The sequence below is a fragment of the Giraffa tippelskirchi genome, chromosome X (assembly GCF_054371585.1).
Source record: "Giraffa tippelskirchi isolate mGirTip1 chromosome X, T2T-mGirTip1v1.2.pri, whole genome shotgun sequence".
Taxonomy (NCBI): Eukaryota; Metazoa; Chordata; class Mammalia; order Artiodactyla; family Giraffidae; genus Giraffa; species Giraffa tippelskirchi.
The window spans coordinates 14,271,203-14,288,530 of record NC_137289.1 but is presented as its reverse complement, the minus strand read 5'-3'; the positions used below and the strand labels follow the sequence as shown (position 1 = coordinate 14,288,530).

At 36.8% G+C, this 17,328-nt stretch overlaps 1 protein-coding gene across 25 annotated transcripts in view; it reads right to left on the bottom strand.

The window, feature by feature from the left end:
* ATP11C (ATPase phospholipid transporting 11C (ATP11C blood group)) overlaps window positions 1-17,328 on the bottom strand; it is a 179,652-nt gene that overhangs the window by 83,243 nt on the left and 79,081 nt on the right. For 23 of the 25 annotated variants that reach the window (XR_014075704.1, XR_014075705.1, XM_081565087.1 and 20 more), the window contains 4 exons: window positions 14,884-15,003; window positions 8,499-8,588; window positions 6,185-6,265; window positions 4,249-4,356 (listed from right to left, as the gene is read on the bottom strand). Coding sequence is in view for 23 of the 25 variants with exons in the window: in XM_081565087.1 (XP_081421213.1) it covers window positions 4,249-4,356; window positions 6,185-6,265; window positions 8,499-8,588; window positions 14,884-15,003 (399 nt within the window). In the remaining 2 variants the exon portion in view is untranslated. Of the gene's footprint in view, window positions 1-4,236; window positions 4,357-6,184; window positions 6,266-8,498; window positions 8,589-14,883; window positions 15,004-17,328 lie in introns of all 25 variants that reach the window. The other 2 variants (XM_081565092.1, XM_081565079.1) reach the window with 1 other exon arrangement.

Here is a 17,328-nt window from a genome sequence, read left to right as displayed (position 1 = left end):
AAATTAAAAATAGAATTACAATACAGTCTAGAAATTCTACTTCTGTGTATACATCTAACATAATTCAATGCAAGAACTTGAGCTATTTGCACACCTGTGTTCATTGCAGCATAATTCACATAGCCAAAAGGTGGAAGCAAGCCAAACATCCATCAACTGATGAATTAATAAAGTGTGGTATATACATACTATGGAATATGATGTAGCTTTAAAAAATGGGAAATCCTGTCATATGAAGACATTATACTAAGTAAAATAAACCAGGCACAAAAGGACAGATACTATACATTTCCTATCACAGGAAGTATCTCTCTAAGGTAGTTCAAGTAACAGCAACAGAAAATAGAAAAGTGTTTACCAAGGGCTAGAGGCAGAGTGAGTAAGTGTTTAGTTGATATAGAGTTTCAGTGTTATAAAATGAAAAGGTTCTAGAGATCTGTTGTACAATAATGTGAATACTTAACACTACTGAACTGTATACTTAAAAAATAGTTAAGATGGTAAATTTAGTGTTAAAGTTCCACCATTCTATAGATAAGCAGATTGCACTCATTTCACATGCTAGCAAGGTAATGCTCAAAAACCTTCATGCTAGGCTTTAGCACTTACATGAACTGAGAACTTCCAGACATACAAGCTAGATTTAGAAAAGGCAGAGGAACCAGAGATTACATTGCCAACATCTGTTGGATCACAGAAAAAGCAAGGGAATTCCAAAAAAAATGCTTCATTGACTATGCTGAAGCCTTTGATTGTGTGGATCACAACAAACCATGGAAAATTCTTCAAGAGATGGGAATACCAGACCACCTTACCTGTCTCCTGAGAAACCTATATGCAGGTCAAGAAGCAACAGTTAGAACCAGACATGATGGAACAATGGACTGGTTCAAAATTAGAAAAGGATTACATCAAGGCTGTATATTGTCACCCTGCTTAGTTAACTTATATGCAGAGTACATCATGTGAAATGCTGAGCTGGATGAAGCACAAGCTGGAATCAAAACTACCTGGAGAGATATCAACAACCTCAGATATGCAGATGATACCACTCTAATGGCAGAAAGTGAAGAGGAACTGAAGAGCCTCTTGATGAAGGTGAAAGAGGAGAGTGAAAAAGCTCGTCTAAAACTCAACATTCAAAAAACAAAGATCATGACATCTAGTCCCATCACTTCATGGCAAATAGATGGGGAAACAGTGGAAATAGTGGCGGACTTTATTTTCTTGGGCTAGAAAATCACTGCAGAAAGTGATTGCAGCCACAAAATTAAAAGATGCTTGCTTCTTGGAAGAAAAGCTATGACAAACCTAGACACCATATTAAAAAGCAGAGACATCACTTTGCTGACAAAGGCCTGCAGAGTCAAAGCTAAGGTTTTTCCAGTAGTCATGTATGGATGTAAGAGCTGGACCATCAGGAAGGCTGAGTGTCGAAGGATTGATGCTTTTGAATTGTGGTGTTGGAGAAGACTCCTGAGAGTCCCTTGGACAGCAAGAAGATCAAACCAGAAGATCAATTCTAAAGGAAATCAGTCCTGAATATTCATTGGAAGGACTGATGCTAAAGCTGAAGCTCCAATACTTTGGCCACCTGATGTGAAGAGCTGACTCAATGGAAAAGACCCAGATGCTGGGACAGATTGAGGGCAGGAGGAGAAGAGGGCGACAGAGGATGAGATGGTTGGATGGCATCACTGACTCAATGGACATGAGTTTGAGCAAACTCCAGGAGATAGTGAAGGACAAGGAAGCCTAGTGTGCTGCAGTTCATGAGGTCACAAAGAGTTGGGCAAAACTTAGCAAATGAACAACAACATAGATAAGTATTAATAAAAACACAGGCATTAAAAACAAAACAAAAAAAAAACAAAAAAAAACCACAGGCATTAGAGCCTTAATATTCTTTAATTGTGAAGGACTATCATTTATTTTTCTAATTCTGTTCTTATTTTTTATCCCAATAACACAATAAAGTAAAAATAAGTAATACCTTAAGACTAGGATACAATATTTGTAAAAGACACATCTGTTAGAGGACTGCTATCCAAAATATACCAAAAGGACTGTTATCAATTTTCACAATATGAAAATGAGCAATCTGATTAAAAAACTGGGGAAAAGACCTAAAAGATACCTCACCAAAGAAGATATTCAAATGCAAGTAAGCATATGGAATTATGTTCAACACCATATGTCATTGGGGAATTGCAAATTAAGACCAAAATGAGATATCACTATACAGTCTTTCGAATGGGCAAAATCTAGAATACTGACAACAAATGCTGGCCAGGATATGGAGCAACAGAACTCTCATTTACTGCTTACGGGAAATGCAAAATGGGTAGCTATGTTGGAGATAGTCTGGAAGTTTCTTACAAAACTAAACACGCTCTTACCATGTGATCCAGATCACACACTTTGGTTTTTACCAAAATGAACTGAAACTTTATATTCACACCAAGACCTGTATATAGATGTTTATAATAGTTTTATTTGTAATGGCCAAAACATGGAAGCAACCATGATGTCCTTCAGTAAGTGAGTGACTATTAAATAAACTGGTACATCTAGACAATGAAATATTATTTAGTGCTACAAAGAAATGAAAAGATGGAGAAAACTCAAATGCATGTTACTAACTGAAAAAAGCCAACTTGAAAAAGCTATATACTGTATGATTTTAACCACATGACACTAAGAAAAATGCAAAACTATGGAGACAGTAAAAGGAAGAGTGGTGACCAGGGGTTGGAGAGAGGGATGAATAGGCTAAGCACAGAGGATATTTATGGCAGTGAAACGATTCTGTATAATACTGTAATGGTTGAGACATGTCCTTATATATTTGTTCAGACTCACTGAACACACAAGACCAAGAGTGAAAACTAACTAACCTAAACTCTTGACTATCACTGTGGGTGACAATGATATGTCATTGGAGGTTCACTGATTGTAACAAATATGCCACTTTGGTGGGGGTTATCGATTGTGAGGAAGGTTGTACCTGTGTAGGGAAAAGGACTGTATGTGAACTCCATAATTTCTGTTCAGTTTTGCTGCTTTAAAGACTAAAGTTTACATTAATTAAAATAAAATTTGCTAGGTACAAAAACTATTATTTGATTTGGACAAGTCAAAAATTTTACCAACAGGAATCTTATTGTATAATAACAGTCAATGGCTAATTTGAATAAAAAATGAAACTGAGATATTAAAAAAAAACAATACCTTACAACTATCATATATGCTGGTGGAATATAAAATGGCATATGGCTGCTGTGGAAAATAGTTTGGTGATTCATAAAAACTAGAATCACCACATGACCTAGCAATTCCACTCCTACGTATATACCCAACAGAATGGGAAAGAGGTGTTTGAAACAAAAACTTGTACATGAACATTCATATCACCAACAATCCTAATAGCTCAAGTGAAGTCGCCCAGTTGTGTCCACCATGGACTGCAGCCCGCCAGGCTCCTCCATCCATGGAATTTTCCAGGCAAGAGTCCTGGAGTGGGTTGCCATTTCCTTCTCCAGGGGACCTTCCCAACCCAGAATCGAACCTGGGTCTCCTGCATTGCAGGCAGACATGTTACCATCTGAGCCACCTGGGAAGCCCCCTAGGGGACGACAGAGGATGAGATGGTTGGATGGCATCACCGACTCGATGGACATGGGTTTGGGTAGACTTCCGGAGTTGGTGATGGACAGAGAGGCCTGGCGTGCTGCAATTCATGGGGTCACAAAGAGTCAGACACGACTGAGCGATTGAACTGAACTGAACTGAGAAAGAAAACAAATGTCCATCAACTGATGATTGGATAAACAAAATGTGGTATGGCTATATGATCAAGTATTATTCAATCATCAAAAGGAATGAAGTAATGATACATGCCACATCATGAATGAACCTCAAGAAGATAGCAACAAGCAAGAGAATGCAGACATAAAGGCTACATAGTATATGATTCCATTTATGTGAAATACCTAGAATAGGTAAACCCACTGAGACAGAAAGAAGATTAGTGGTTGCCAGGGCCTGGGTGAGGGAGGAATGCAGGATGACTACTTAATGGCTATGGGGCTTTACCTTTTGGGGCAGTGAGAATGTTCTGGAACTAGACAGTGGTGATGGTTGCACAGCACTGAGAAGGTATTAAATCCCACTGAAGTGTACATTTTAAAATGATGTGTTCTCACTATAATTTAAAAAAAAAAAAGAATGTACTACAAAACTTAATACCTTGATTTTTTCACTCTCTTTTCTCACTCGTTTTGCATTTTCAATAATGTAAACAGTGCTCTTATTGACTTCATTGTCAGCCCTGTGCCTCAGCCAATCCTCATATCCCTAGAAGGATAAAAATAAAGACATAGTCAAACTCACATAATGAAGTAAAGTTGTTAATAAATTTCTACAACCCCTTCTCTGAGTCACAGCAGATACTTGTACTTATAATATTACTTTCAATGCAGAATAAAGAGACAACACTGTAAATTTTTGCAGCCAAAACTAAAATATGCTTTCAAAATATTCCTTAGGTAAAAAGCTTTATTGCATTAAAAGGTTCCTCCATTCTAGAGATAAGTATTAATAAAAATACAGGTATTAAAGACTTAATATTCTTCAGTTGTGAAGGACTATGATTTATTTTTCTAATTCTGCTCTTAGTCAAGTTAATGTCAATGTTCTCTACTTTTTAATTTGAAAGAAATTTTTTCCAGATTTTCTTATAGACTTAAACACTTAAACACACTTTAATCACTTAAACACATTCTTCCATATTAGACTGTTGGGAGTGATCATCTCTGAGGAAATATAATTCCTTCCCAGAAACAGAGACTAGAAAGAGCAAGTAGGATTATTTTGGAACAGTATCTATGATACGTTTTAGAGATCAACAGTTAAATTTCTCCCCTGACTTGGTGACAAAAGAAAATATAAATTGGTGTTCGTTTTTTAGAGTTAAAAGTAATGAGTTCATTTTCCTTTGGGCTTTCTTTGGTCTAGAGTAATTTAAGCCAAAAGAAGAATGGAGGAACTCCATTTGTTTGAGCACCATCTCCTTTTTTTTACATCACTTTGCTTTTTTTCCTTATAATAGGGTCTGTACCTTTTCAAATATAACTTTGAAAAGTTTCTTGATCGCCCTCCCCTTTTTCTCTCAGGTGCTATATATTGATTTCTATCCTGTCCTTCTGTAGGGCAATGCTTAGGCTATCACTTCATATGGGAACTTTCAGTGATGTCAGGGAGGAAACAAAAGGCCCCAACATGAACTAGTATTGGGAGTAAAATGAATCAGTAAGAGCTTTTTGAAAACCAAACAGACTATTCTTGGAACCAGCAATTCTATGATGTTAAAGAAAATAATCTTAACAGCCTCAGGGAAATAACATTCCCAAAGTCTTTATTTAGCAACCAAACACTTGGTAAAATATCCTTTCAGTTCTAGGTAGGCAAGATAGAAGACCAGATAACCCCAAGAAGAAAGGTAACCATGTTCACAATATTGTTAAGCAAATCTTTATTTTAGATATTCTTTGGGACACTTTCTGAAGGACTTTGATAAGTACTATCTAAAAGTCTCCTTGTAACCTGTCAGTTTCTGGTACAGGAAAAACATTGTTAACCACTCCTTAACCACGTTTCCTGTTTCCGTTTTCAACTTCATTGGGAATTTGTCAAAAGCACCCCTTCAGCAGCATCAGGAAAGACAACAAAATTAAAGTATTTATACTCTTGAGTTCGGAAAAGGAAATGGCAACCCACTCTAGTACTCTTGCCTGGAGAATCCCATGGACAGAGGAGCTTGTCGGGCTACAGTCCATGGGGTCACAAAGAGTTGGACATGACTGAAGTGACTTAGCACGCACACACGCACCCTTGAGTTCTCTATAGGTGGCAATTTAAAAAGTCCACAAGAATGGGAATTTTTCAGATATAGCACATTGAAAAATGCAATGCACATTACAAATTTACCTCCCACTCCCTGAGTGAGGTGTACCTTCTACCTACTCTCCTTTTAGGGTTATATTTCTCCCTACAAAAAATAGGAAGAAAGGAGCAAAGAAATTAAAGATGTGTCTTATAAACATTTAATGAGTTTTCAATAAGAACAAAACTCTCATATCAGACAGGACTGAAATGCAAGCATAATTGTAAATTAGAAATTTACCTGCTTGATGGCTGTAACAGTTATAACAAAGAAAAGTGGAAGTCCACTGGTAACTGGGCTAGTTGGTGTGTCTACTGTAACCTAGGTAAAGAAAGTAAATTGAGAGTAAAATGAAAAGAAGCCATTAACTTATATGCAGCACTTACATGCTACAAACATTTCAGACAAAAAGGTTAACAAAACATACCCCAGTAGCAGCGTGAAATGTTAACTTTCCTTAAAACAAAAGCAATCCACATAGCTGTTAGTTTAAGAAAATAGTTCTAAATTTAGGCTTAGTTTTCATGCCAGCTTGGACTAACCCCTAGACTGAAATATATCCATTCATTTACCAACTGTCTGTTGAGCACCATTCTGTCAGCCTTTGTGTTATTATCAGCCAGGCTCTAGAGATGCTGCTTTATTTTAAATAAGATGGAGAAAAGTTCCTGCCCTCATAAGAGCTGGCAACTTACAGTGAAAACCAGACATTAAAACAAGTCAGATTTGAAGAGTATATAGAAGTTAATTAGATGGAAGGGAGGGCTTCATAGGCGCAGTGAGGCACATATAGAAAGTCTCTATGGGAGGAGGGTATGTGGCACCTGTGAGAAAATAAAGGAAGCCAGTGGCAAAAACACACGTGGTGTGAGAAGAGGCTGGAGGGGAGACAGGGGCCAGACCTAGCAGGGCTCTGCAGACGAAAGTTCATTCTTTATCTCACAAACAGTGGGAAATAATTGAAGCTTTTAGGCAGGGAGAGGTCACATGAACAGAACCACATTCCAAAAAGGTCATTCTCATTGCTTTGTGGAAAATGGAATGGAAGGGAACAAAAGTGGAGTGAGGGAGTCCATTTAGGAGGCTAGTACACTCATCCAGGTAAGAGATGATGGCTTGGACAAGGGTGGTAGCAGCAAATACAAAAAGAAGTTCCAGAGACATTTAGGAAGCAACACTGGTAAGGAATTTCTCGTAAGTGGTGGTTAAAAATGTCTCCCAAGTATCTGATTAACATGGCTAGGTGGATGTTGTCATTCATTGAAACAGGAAATCCTGAAAGAGAACTAGATTTGAGGGAAAGAGGATCACGGGGTCACTTTCCTTTTATGTAGCTCTGTGCCTTCTTGCACACACTGAGATATTAGTCTGGATCCCTCACCACGTAAGCTCTCTAATGTTTCAAGTCTTAAAGTCACCTATTCTTTGAAGTTTTCTCAAGCTTCTCTTGGGTAGGAAAAAAAAAATCGTAACTTCCACTGTGTCCCCACAGCATTTTGCTCATACTAGTTTTATGATATTTACCACATTAAATTGAGTGAATACATGACTGTCTTTTTTGGCTATAACGTAAAATTCCTTTTGGGTAGAAAAGGCAATCTTGATCTTTATTGTACCTGCTAAAATCTTTGATATCTGGACCACTGCCTGGCACAAAGGTGCTTGCTGCCTGAACTGAAATGTGCTGCATGACAAGTGGGATGATTGTGTGCATAATCTTCTACATAGTTTATTTATTCTATGTTGTTCTGTAAGACACCTCACCATTGATCTAGAGGAGCTCCGCCTCAAATGCCCCGTCATTCAAGACTGAAATTGGTTCTTCCCCATATCACAACCCAGACTGGTTTTAACCTGCAGGGCTAAATTGAATTATAGTACTATTTACTCAAAGTGTATAAACAGAAGCACTTAAGATCAACAAGGCATTTGAGCAATTTTATTGGGATGTTTTTGCTTCGCTTAAAACAAAATGAGAAAAAAATACCTTTAATGTAGTAAAATTTTCAGAGGGTAATTTTGGCAAGGGAAAGATTTTAATAGCTTATAGACTGAAAGATAGAAGATGCAATTTAAAATGTCTAAAATTTAAAACACAAAACATTAGTAGGAACACTGAGAAGCAAACCAATGTACAAGGATTTTTTCCTTGTAAATAAATGAGGAAAAGCAAAACTGATGATCAAGAAGATAAGTGATAAATTTTCAATTAAACTGAAACTGGTGCTTAACAAAGTGAAACTATTAATTTGAACTATTTTCAATTTTCATATATACCACTGTATATAATAGTACATAATGCATGTCTGTCTAAGATGAACAAAGATATGAAATCCATGAAAGTTTAAAAAAAGTAACAAAGTCTCAATAAGTTTTCTAGTGAAAGAGCTACTTTAGAAATACATAAAATTGAGTACAGTTTAAAATATATTAGTACTTTAAAAAGTGTTATTATAATAAGCCATGAAACAACTTTTTAATCACAGGGCATTTCAAGGTTAGAAATGGATTGAAAATCTGCTTGAAGAAATGAAGTTTCTAATGGAGCTCTTACCTGTACAAGAAAAATGATAAGAAAATAAAAATTTGCAATTCTTCTAAACTGTTCAAACAGATTCTTTGGGAGGAAATTCCAAAGTGTATACTATATGGGAGGAAAAAAAAAGATTATTAGAAAGGGAACTTGAAAAAGATTCTAGATTATCACAATACTTTGAAAGCATGTTAAAGCCCAAACCTCACAGACGAATAAGTGTGTGCTTAGAGGTATAACATATAAACACTCTGCAGGAGTGAAGTTTTCACTTGGAGCATTCTAACTGGGCCATCTGTCCTTCAGCTTTGCTTTCCCTGGCCCAATCTAAATTAGGTTCCCTGTTGTCTGCTCTCATATCACCCTATACTTCCCTGGGAACACGTGTTTCAGTGAATAATTATATGTGTGAATATTTTAATTAAAGTTTCTCTCTCAAGAGGCACTGAGATCTAAAAGGGCAGACTATTCATCTAGTCTTTATATTACTTTTTCTCCAACTCCTAGCACAGTGCCTGATATAAAGTAGACACTCAATAAATTAGTTGGATGAATGAATGAACTAATTAATATTTTTGGCTATGCTAAGCTTTGGAATCTTGATCATCATCACAGATAAAATTTTGTCCCTATCACTGCTTCCCACTCCATGACAGCCTTAGTGTACACATAACCTTAGGTCATAGACAGCTTACATTTTAATCAACAACATACCAATCTTGTACTTTGATAACAGGTAGTGGGTAAAGGTTTCAATGCTAAATTGTACACGGGCAGGAGGAGAAAACTCTTGGGCCAGCTGTCAAATCACAAAGACTTTCTCACTGGTACCTTAAGCTCAAGGACCAGGGCATTTTAAAATCACCCAAAGTTGAATTTTCTAGATGTCTTAATAAAGACCAGAAAGAAAGAAATGTTTCTTAACCTAAAGATCTAAGTTTATACTTGCACAGTCTCCATTTGTGAGAAAATATTCATTATATTAGGTAAGGTGACTGAAAAAGCCAAAGTTGCAGAGCATGATACAATAGATGGGGCTTCACTACTAACCTCCCTTTAAAAGGTGTATAGGCCCAAGGTTCAGGGAATTCCAAGAACAGAAAGATGAATGGAGGCAAATATATTCAGTGAAGCAGCTGCATTACAACCAACAGCCAACCTAGAAGGTTCTTCTCCCAGGGTTCATAGAAGTGCCTCAGGGAAGCCCATTCGACACGAAGTGCATACTTGTGTGTGGATGTGTATCACTTGGGAGAAGAGAGTCCACAGTTTTCAGATTCCCAAGGCAGCTTGTGACCAAAAAGAAAAGGGATCAAAACCACAGGTCCAGTCACTTTGAAGCTGCCCTAGCTCAGATCAGCACTTAACTGTCCCGATGACTGAAGGTCAATTTTCTAAAACAACAAACGAAACTCCAACAGGCTAACAGCTGAGCTTCTGGCTCGTTGACCTTCTGTTCCTTAAGTAAAGGGTTTTAAATTAAACAAACAAACACTGGGACTGTGAGAGTCCTCTGTGGGGTGTTAACATGTTGAAGGGAACATTTTTGTTGTTGTTTCTAGGCCCCCACTGTTTCCCTCTGTTTTAACTTACTAAATGAACTGCTTCCTTGAGTAACTCTCGTCAGTCTCTTGAGAGGCAACTATTACTACATGCCCTCTTCTTTCCTATATCAGGTCATGAACTACTAAGAAGTCAGAGAACATATAAACATAAGCTCCCTTCCCTTCCATGCCTAGAACAGTGTTCAGCATGTAGAAGGTATACAAGAACTATTGACTGAAACTTGTGTTTTGGCCATTTCCTCCACTGCTCTAACTAAAAAGTAAATTAAGCTTCTTGTCTCTGTTATAATACAAATGCAATATAGCATACATTATTTCAATGCAGACTAAGAGAAGCCTACTTTTAAATAGTGTTCTAATTAAAACTGAAATGGAATAAAAGCTGCATATACCAAGTTATTCAAATTGACTTGATTACCTAAAAAGTGAACTCTCAGACTTAGTCAGTTGCTACAAACCAAAAATAATGTTAACTCACAGGAAGAAAATGTTTAGAGCATTTGTTTCATACACAATGTTGAAAATGGACATTTTTTTGGTCAAAAGTCAGTTCTTGCTCAGAGAAGTCAGTAAGTGGATCTTCTATACTATCGTAACATGCAAGCCTAAACTAAAAAAGCAACCCTGACATTTAGAACACGTTTTAAAAGTTTCTTGGTGGCTCACATGGTAAAGCGTCTGCAAGCAATGAGGGAGACCTGGGTTTAATCCCTGGGTCGGGAAGATCCCCCTGGAGAAGGAAATGGCAACCCACTCCAGTACCCTTGCCTGGAAAATCCCATGGGCGGAGGAGCCTGGTAGGCTACAGTCCATGGGGTCGCAAAGAGTCGGACATGACTGAGTGACTTCACTTTCACTTTCTTCAGAAGTTGCTTCAGAAAAATGCCAGCTTCCCAAGTATGTGCAATGCATTTTCATTTTCCCTATACTGAATTAAACAACTGGTACACAACTGTGGCCTTTGATTGAAACAACTGTGGGTGACCCCCTCACACATCTATCATCTAATTTAATTTGAAATCGAAACCTCGTAACCTTGATAAATAGCTTTCCTAATTTAAAGGAGAGAGTATGAAAGGAATCTCAGTTTTGAGAGTCTATTAAATTGAAAAATTTAAACAAAAGGAAACTTTAGAACACTACTTTTTTTTACCCAAAGTCCAATTTTTTTCCAATTTAGCCTTTAAAATGCTGATGGAAAAGCTAAAGCTCCAAATAACTTGTTCTAATATTTCTGTGCATCACGAGAAAAGGGATAGCAGCTAAAATGAAGTAGTTAACTATGTAAAGTGACAAAGTCAACAACCAGTTGTGGAGGAGCACTGCCTTTTCTTACTACTGGCATTTGAATGTGATGTAACAAAATAACCATACTTGAAGATTAGTTGTAAACAAGCATCTGGTTGTAAATAAGCAAAGCTCTAGGTTGAATAACTTTTCACTGTGCTAAATGACTGTATCCACGTGATTATCAACTCTCCTTGATGTAGGCAGTAAATCCAATTTTGAGCATCACAGCAGCCTACTTTCATTTTCATTACCAATGTCAAGCAGAACTTTCTGCTTTTGCAAAGTATCACTCTTTCTACCATAAATTCAGAGCAGCAAAAGGAGTTACCAAGACAGTACTGCATTAGGATTTAGTAACTTTAGCTTAAAAGGCACCTTCAGAGAGTTTGATAAGATGCAAAGACGTATCTAAGAAATTCTACTGATGCTTTTGATTTTTAAAATGAGAGAAAATGCTAGTGTAATTTTAGTCTTGAAACTTTAATACATTCTTTCACATAGGAGAGAGAAGTTAAGTTTAACCTTGGGCATAGCTTCAAAGAGTTAGGAGGCGCTCCCTGGTTCTTATCCCACTGAAGGGCCTTCAAGATGAGGCTCAGAAGTTTTAAATGAAAAAAAAAAGTAGAATAGAGAAAAATGATGGAACCTAAGATCTTAAAGATCTAGTTTCTTTTGCTGCAGAAGGGTATTTCCAAGTTTTGTACCAGCTACAAAATTGTAGTGATTCCCAAAGGTCCCTGCTGAGTGCACTAAAGTAGGAAGGCCAAAGAGAACAAGTTTTTCTAAACAAAGTATTTGTGCATCCAAAAAGAAGAAAAGGATGCTAATTTTGTAAGTTAATAAAACTTAAATTTTTATCAAATTGTTATTTTCAGTGTTCCTGGCGTGCTGCGGTTCATGGGGTCGCAAAGAGTCAGACACGACTAAGCAACTGAACTGTAACTGTATTAACAGGACTTATTCCCAATGATATTACATTACTGATGGCATCTGTAAACAAACAAAAGGCAGCCAATTGAGAAAGTTATTTTTATTATCGAATGGTTTAGAAAGGAAATCAACACTTGCTACAAGTGCTGTGCATTTCTTCAATTAAAAGATTCTGGTGCAAATACCATCAGCCAAAGGGCAATGCGAGGAAGAGAAAGTCAAATTATGAAACATTTTTCTCTCCAAACTGGACCTGAAGGCTTCTTTTTAAAAGTAATCGCTCTGCATATTTGAAACACAGGAGACTGAGGAAATCAATACTACTGCTCAGGACTGCAGTAATAATAATAATCACAAAAACATAAATAACAATAGCAGTTACCATCTACTGAGTTGTTACTGCATGCCAAGCACAGTGCTTCAATGTTTTCTGTGAATTACTTTATCCGCACCACAATCCTGTGAGATAAGTAGTTAACAGCCCCATTTTACAGATAAGAAAATGGGGACACAGGAAGGTTATATAACTTTAACTTCAAACACAGATCTTCTGTTTATAAGGGTGAAGCTCTTTACCACTACACTATATGCTGTTCCCTTATAACTATTTATCGTACTAAAATTTCATTCTTTTTGTGAAGTCAGTATACTGTCAATTTCTCTTTTTCTGCTCTAGAGCTGTTATGAAAAACAGATCAGTTAATAAGCAGTTAACTAGACAAACTGTAAAAATAAAATATTTATGAAGAAAAAGATGTGTTAGTCTATCAACGTAGACACCTTCATTACTGTGGTTTCTAAAACACATATATATATACTGTATATGCAAATATGTTTAGAACCAGTTTGTATTTGCCCATGAATTCCTGATTATTTAAAAAATATCCTATTGCATTGTTTTGGCTACTGGCAAAACTGAAGTTAAAATATGAAAAATATTCTATGAAATACAAAAACAGTTGAGAATTAACTGAGTTTTATATGTTCCTTTAATATGCAAAAATACATGGTATATTACAACAAGTGGATTTTCACTAGTTCAGTGAAAAGTCACTTGACTATCAGTGTGTCACTTTACCATTTTCCACATAAAGCACTATGGGAAACAACAATTCCCTAGAAAGTAAAAGAGAGAAAACTGAGGGAGGAGCCCGAATAGCACAATGATATGAAAACAGCTGTTTATTCAGAGCCACTATATCTTATAAAGCAGTTCTGTTCCTGGCTTTATCACTAACTCTGCTTCATGACCATGGCGCTAACTTAAGTTCTCTGGGTTTGCTTTCTCCATCTGTAAAGTCAGGGAGTTGAACAAGAGGATCTCTTAGGATGTTTCAGTTCTATATTATTAAGTCCATGATTTTGAGCCAAAGGACTACTATTGATTGTTTTCTTGAATACTAAGGGTGAGTCACAATTTTCAGTCAAAGAACTATTCACTATCTTGGGCACAGGTACAGAAACTTCTAGCTGACAATAAACTTCTGCCACGGTTAAAGATTAACAGGAAACAGACATTTAAACTCAGAGTGTTCTATAGTCCAATGGATCTGCTCATTAGGTAACACAGTTTTCAATCATTCTGTCCATATTTTACATGCTACTCTCCCAGCTAAGTATAATCTATCTGCATTATATCACTACCCAAACAGAAATCACATGTTTGAAAATTTAAATGTTAAATTTGCAAAGGAAGGGTATAACTTTGTGTTTCAGATCCTCGGTGTTTGTCAACATGCAATGAACCAATTGTCACCAACATTTGAGGTCTACCTTATGCTGCATGAGGAAGCGAGGAAAATTATCAAGATTTGTGCCATACTAGAAGACACAGCAGTCTCTAGGTGGTGCCAGCCATCTAGCACCTAGCACCTAGCCTCCTCAAAGAGAAAGATTAGCAAACTAATACTTGTACATTGATGACTACTGGGTACTATGAGTTATAAAGAAAGCTTTCATGTATGGAACATAAGCTCCATTTCACTAATGAGGACATTCAGACTGAGAGATTAATTTGCCCACAGCTAGTCAATGATCAGACCAGGATTTAAACAGGTCTTTAGGCCATTCTTCCAGCATTACACAATGCTAAATAAAGTAAGATGATTATTCAAATGGTAACACAGCTATAGTGATTGAACCCTTAACTGTTCAAGCAGTGCACAGAACAGAATGTACCCTTTAGGACCCGGGAGTGTACTTGAGAAGCTCTACAATGGAACAGAAAGAGATACAAATGTCACTCCAAGATAACACCCTCTGGAAGAATGTAAATTATTTACAACCCAGTCCATCCACATAAGGGCAATTCAGGAAGCTTTAGGCAAGTAAATAATTCCATTTTTAGCACACTTTAAGGCTTAAAGTCATACCTATAATCAACAGGCATGGTGAATCATAATGGAGGGCAAGGAAACACTCTTTCAGCTATAACAAGACGAAGTGACGCTTTCAAAGAAACTGCCTTTTGGTGGAGTAACTACTACAGTTGGTCTACGATTGGTACAAATGTGCATTCAGGAATGCATATATAAATGTCTCAGCTTACAGCATAAATAAATATAACTATTATTTGGCTCACTATATAAACATCTATTGAGTTAAAAAAAAAAACAACTCACCTTAGATGAGACTATTCTATTATCACAAAATTTTTGTGCCATGTATGCTTCAGTTTCTGAAACTGGATGATTGCCAACAAATACTGTGCGTGTACCAACTCGCTTCTCTTCTCCAGCACACTGACCAAGAGAAAGAGGAAAACAGATCAGTTTTTCATCACATTTCTCCATGCTTCTACCAAGCACAGAATTCTTGTCTAAGTGTCTAAGTATGTTTGGCTATTGAGTATGTTTGGCTATTGTCTAGAGAGAGAATAGTAGGGAGAGTAGAAACCTTGTTAGGAAATTCAAACTCCACTGTTAGTAAAAGTTTTGTTTAGGTCAACTGCTCTGAGGCCAACATTGCGATTTGAAATGTTTAAATTGAAGTATCCTAGAGGAACAGTTATTTTTACTGCTACGCATTTTCTTTCATCCACAGGATCTCAACCATCACTGTCACAGCAACACACTAATTTAGAAAAGGTCAGATTGGGAATATTTAATTTATTACACAAGAAGTGTTGAAGACAACCTTGTAAATTTCATTATCAGACAGCAGAAAGCAGAATGTAAAATTCTTATAAACTGAAAATAATTGCTTATAAATACACAGGAATATAGAATGGCTGCCTCTATTAATGGAGTGACCAACTATTTCTAGAAAGAAAAGTTGCAATTCTTTGGCTTTCCAAGGAAAGATATTCTTTTGTGATCTCTCAGAACTTATTGTCAAAACGTCCCATTTCACACAATATAACTCTAATGCCCATTCTGTAATTTTAAAAGGTAGATTTGTTGAATCTAGAAGCTACAAGATTCAGGTCCATTTTTACCTCACAGTTTTATTCCACTGAGGCTTCACTCTGTTTTCTCATCTTAAATCAGGATAATGTATTTTCTTATATAAATCTGGAATAGTCTCTTTTTTAAGTTTCTTAATTAATCTATTTAATTGGAGGATAACTACTTTACAATATCGTGATGGCTTTTGCCATACCTCAACCAACATGAATCAGGCACAGATGCACATGTGTCCCCCCTATCCTGAACCCCCTTCCTCTTCCCTCCCCACCCTATCCCTCTGGGTTGTCCCAGAGTACTGGGTTTGGGTGCCCTGCTTCATGTATTGAATTTGTACTGGTCATCTATTTTACATATAGTAACGTACATGTTTCAATGCTATTCTCTCAAATCATCCCACCCTCGCCTTCTCCCAGAGTCCGCAAGTCTGTTCTTTACATCTGTGTCTGTTTTGCTGCCCTGCATATAGGATTGTCGTTACCATCTTACTAAATGGAATAGTCTCTTTTGATGACACTGTTTTTACATGTTTGAGACAACCATTTATTTAAGTCAAAGGAAGTATGATAGAAACCAATATCCACGTATATATTTCCTTATTTTTTTAAAAAAGAGCATAATTTCACAACCTAAAATGTTTTAGAGTATGTAGCCACAGAGATTTCTGTTCAATGATCTATTTAAAGGTCAAAGATATAACTCTCTACCCCTGAAATAATCATTTTAAGCAAGACTACTTGGAGGTTGCGAAGTTCTCCAAATGTCTATGTTTTGGTGTATTCCAGTCTGAATTTCTGTACCTCAAACAGATATAAGGAAAATAATTTTTCAGACTGAAAAAAAAATTACCCTAAAATATGGTAAGATCTCTTGCTTCACCACCTTCATTTGAAGCTTATTAGGTAATTATCTAGTGGGGTATGGCCTCCAAAATCGATAGGGAATCACTGGAAAAGTAACGGAGATAAATTGAAGTCGGAGAGATTTAGGCTGTATATAAGTGATAACTACTGGAAATACACTCTGGTATGGGCTAAGGGAGATTGTGGGAATTCAATCTACGGCAATCTGGAAAAAGTCACAAACTCATCAATGCTCGATAATTGTTATTCACCGGCCTGCCCCAAGACAGAGCATTGGAACAACTGACTGTACAAGGTCCTTCGCATGCTAAGGGTCAGTGATTAACACGTAAATTTTCAAATAGTTCCTGGAAACCAGTAAACAATACCTTTACCAGAATGGTAACTATATACATTTTGATTTAGGGACTGACTTTGTTTGCAAATACACAGGGTCTGAACAGAGCACTACATTTCCCATAATATCCATTTTGCAAAAAGTAAATACACCTTCTTAAAAGTATAGTTTACCCTGTTCCCCTCCCCTAGCTTTCTGTTGCAAGTTACAGTCCCACTGTAGTCTCTACAACAGACCAGAAATTGTCAAGTCCATACACACACTACAATTTAAATTCTTTCATTTAATAGTCACATGGCTATTTAGTTTTTCACAGAAGAAGTGGCTATAGAGTAAATAAGCAAGAACCACCTTTCATGCCAGTTCTCAGATCATTCAACAAATGAAAAGGGGCAAGAGGAAAGACCAGTGAAGCAGGATGTCTCCTGCACTGCCAGTACAGACTGTTCTCCTTAGTTAACA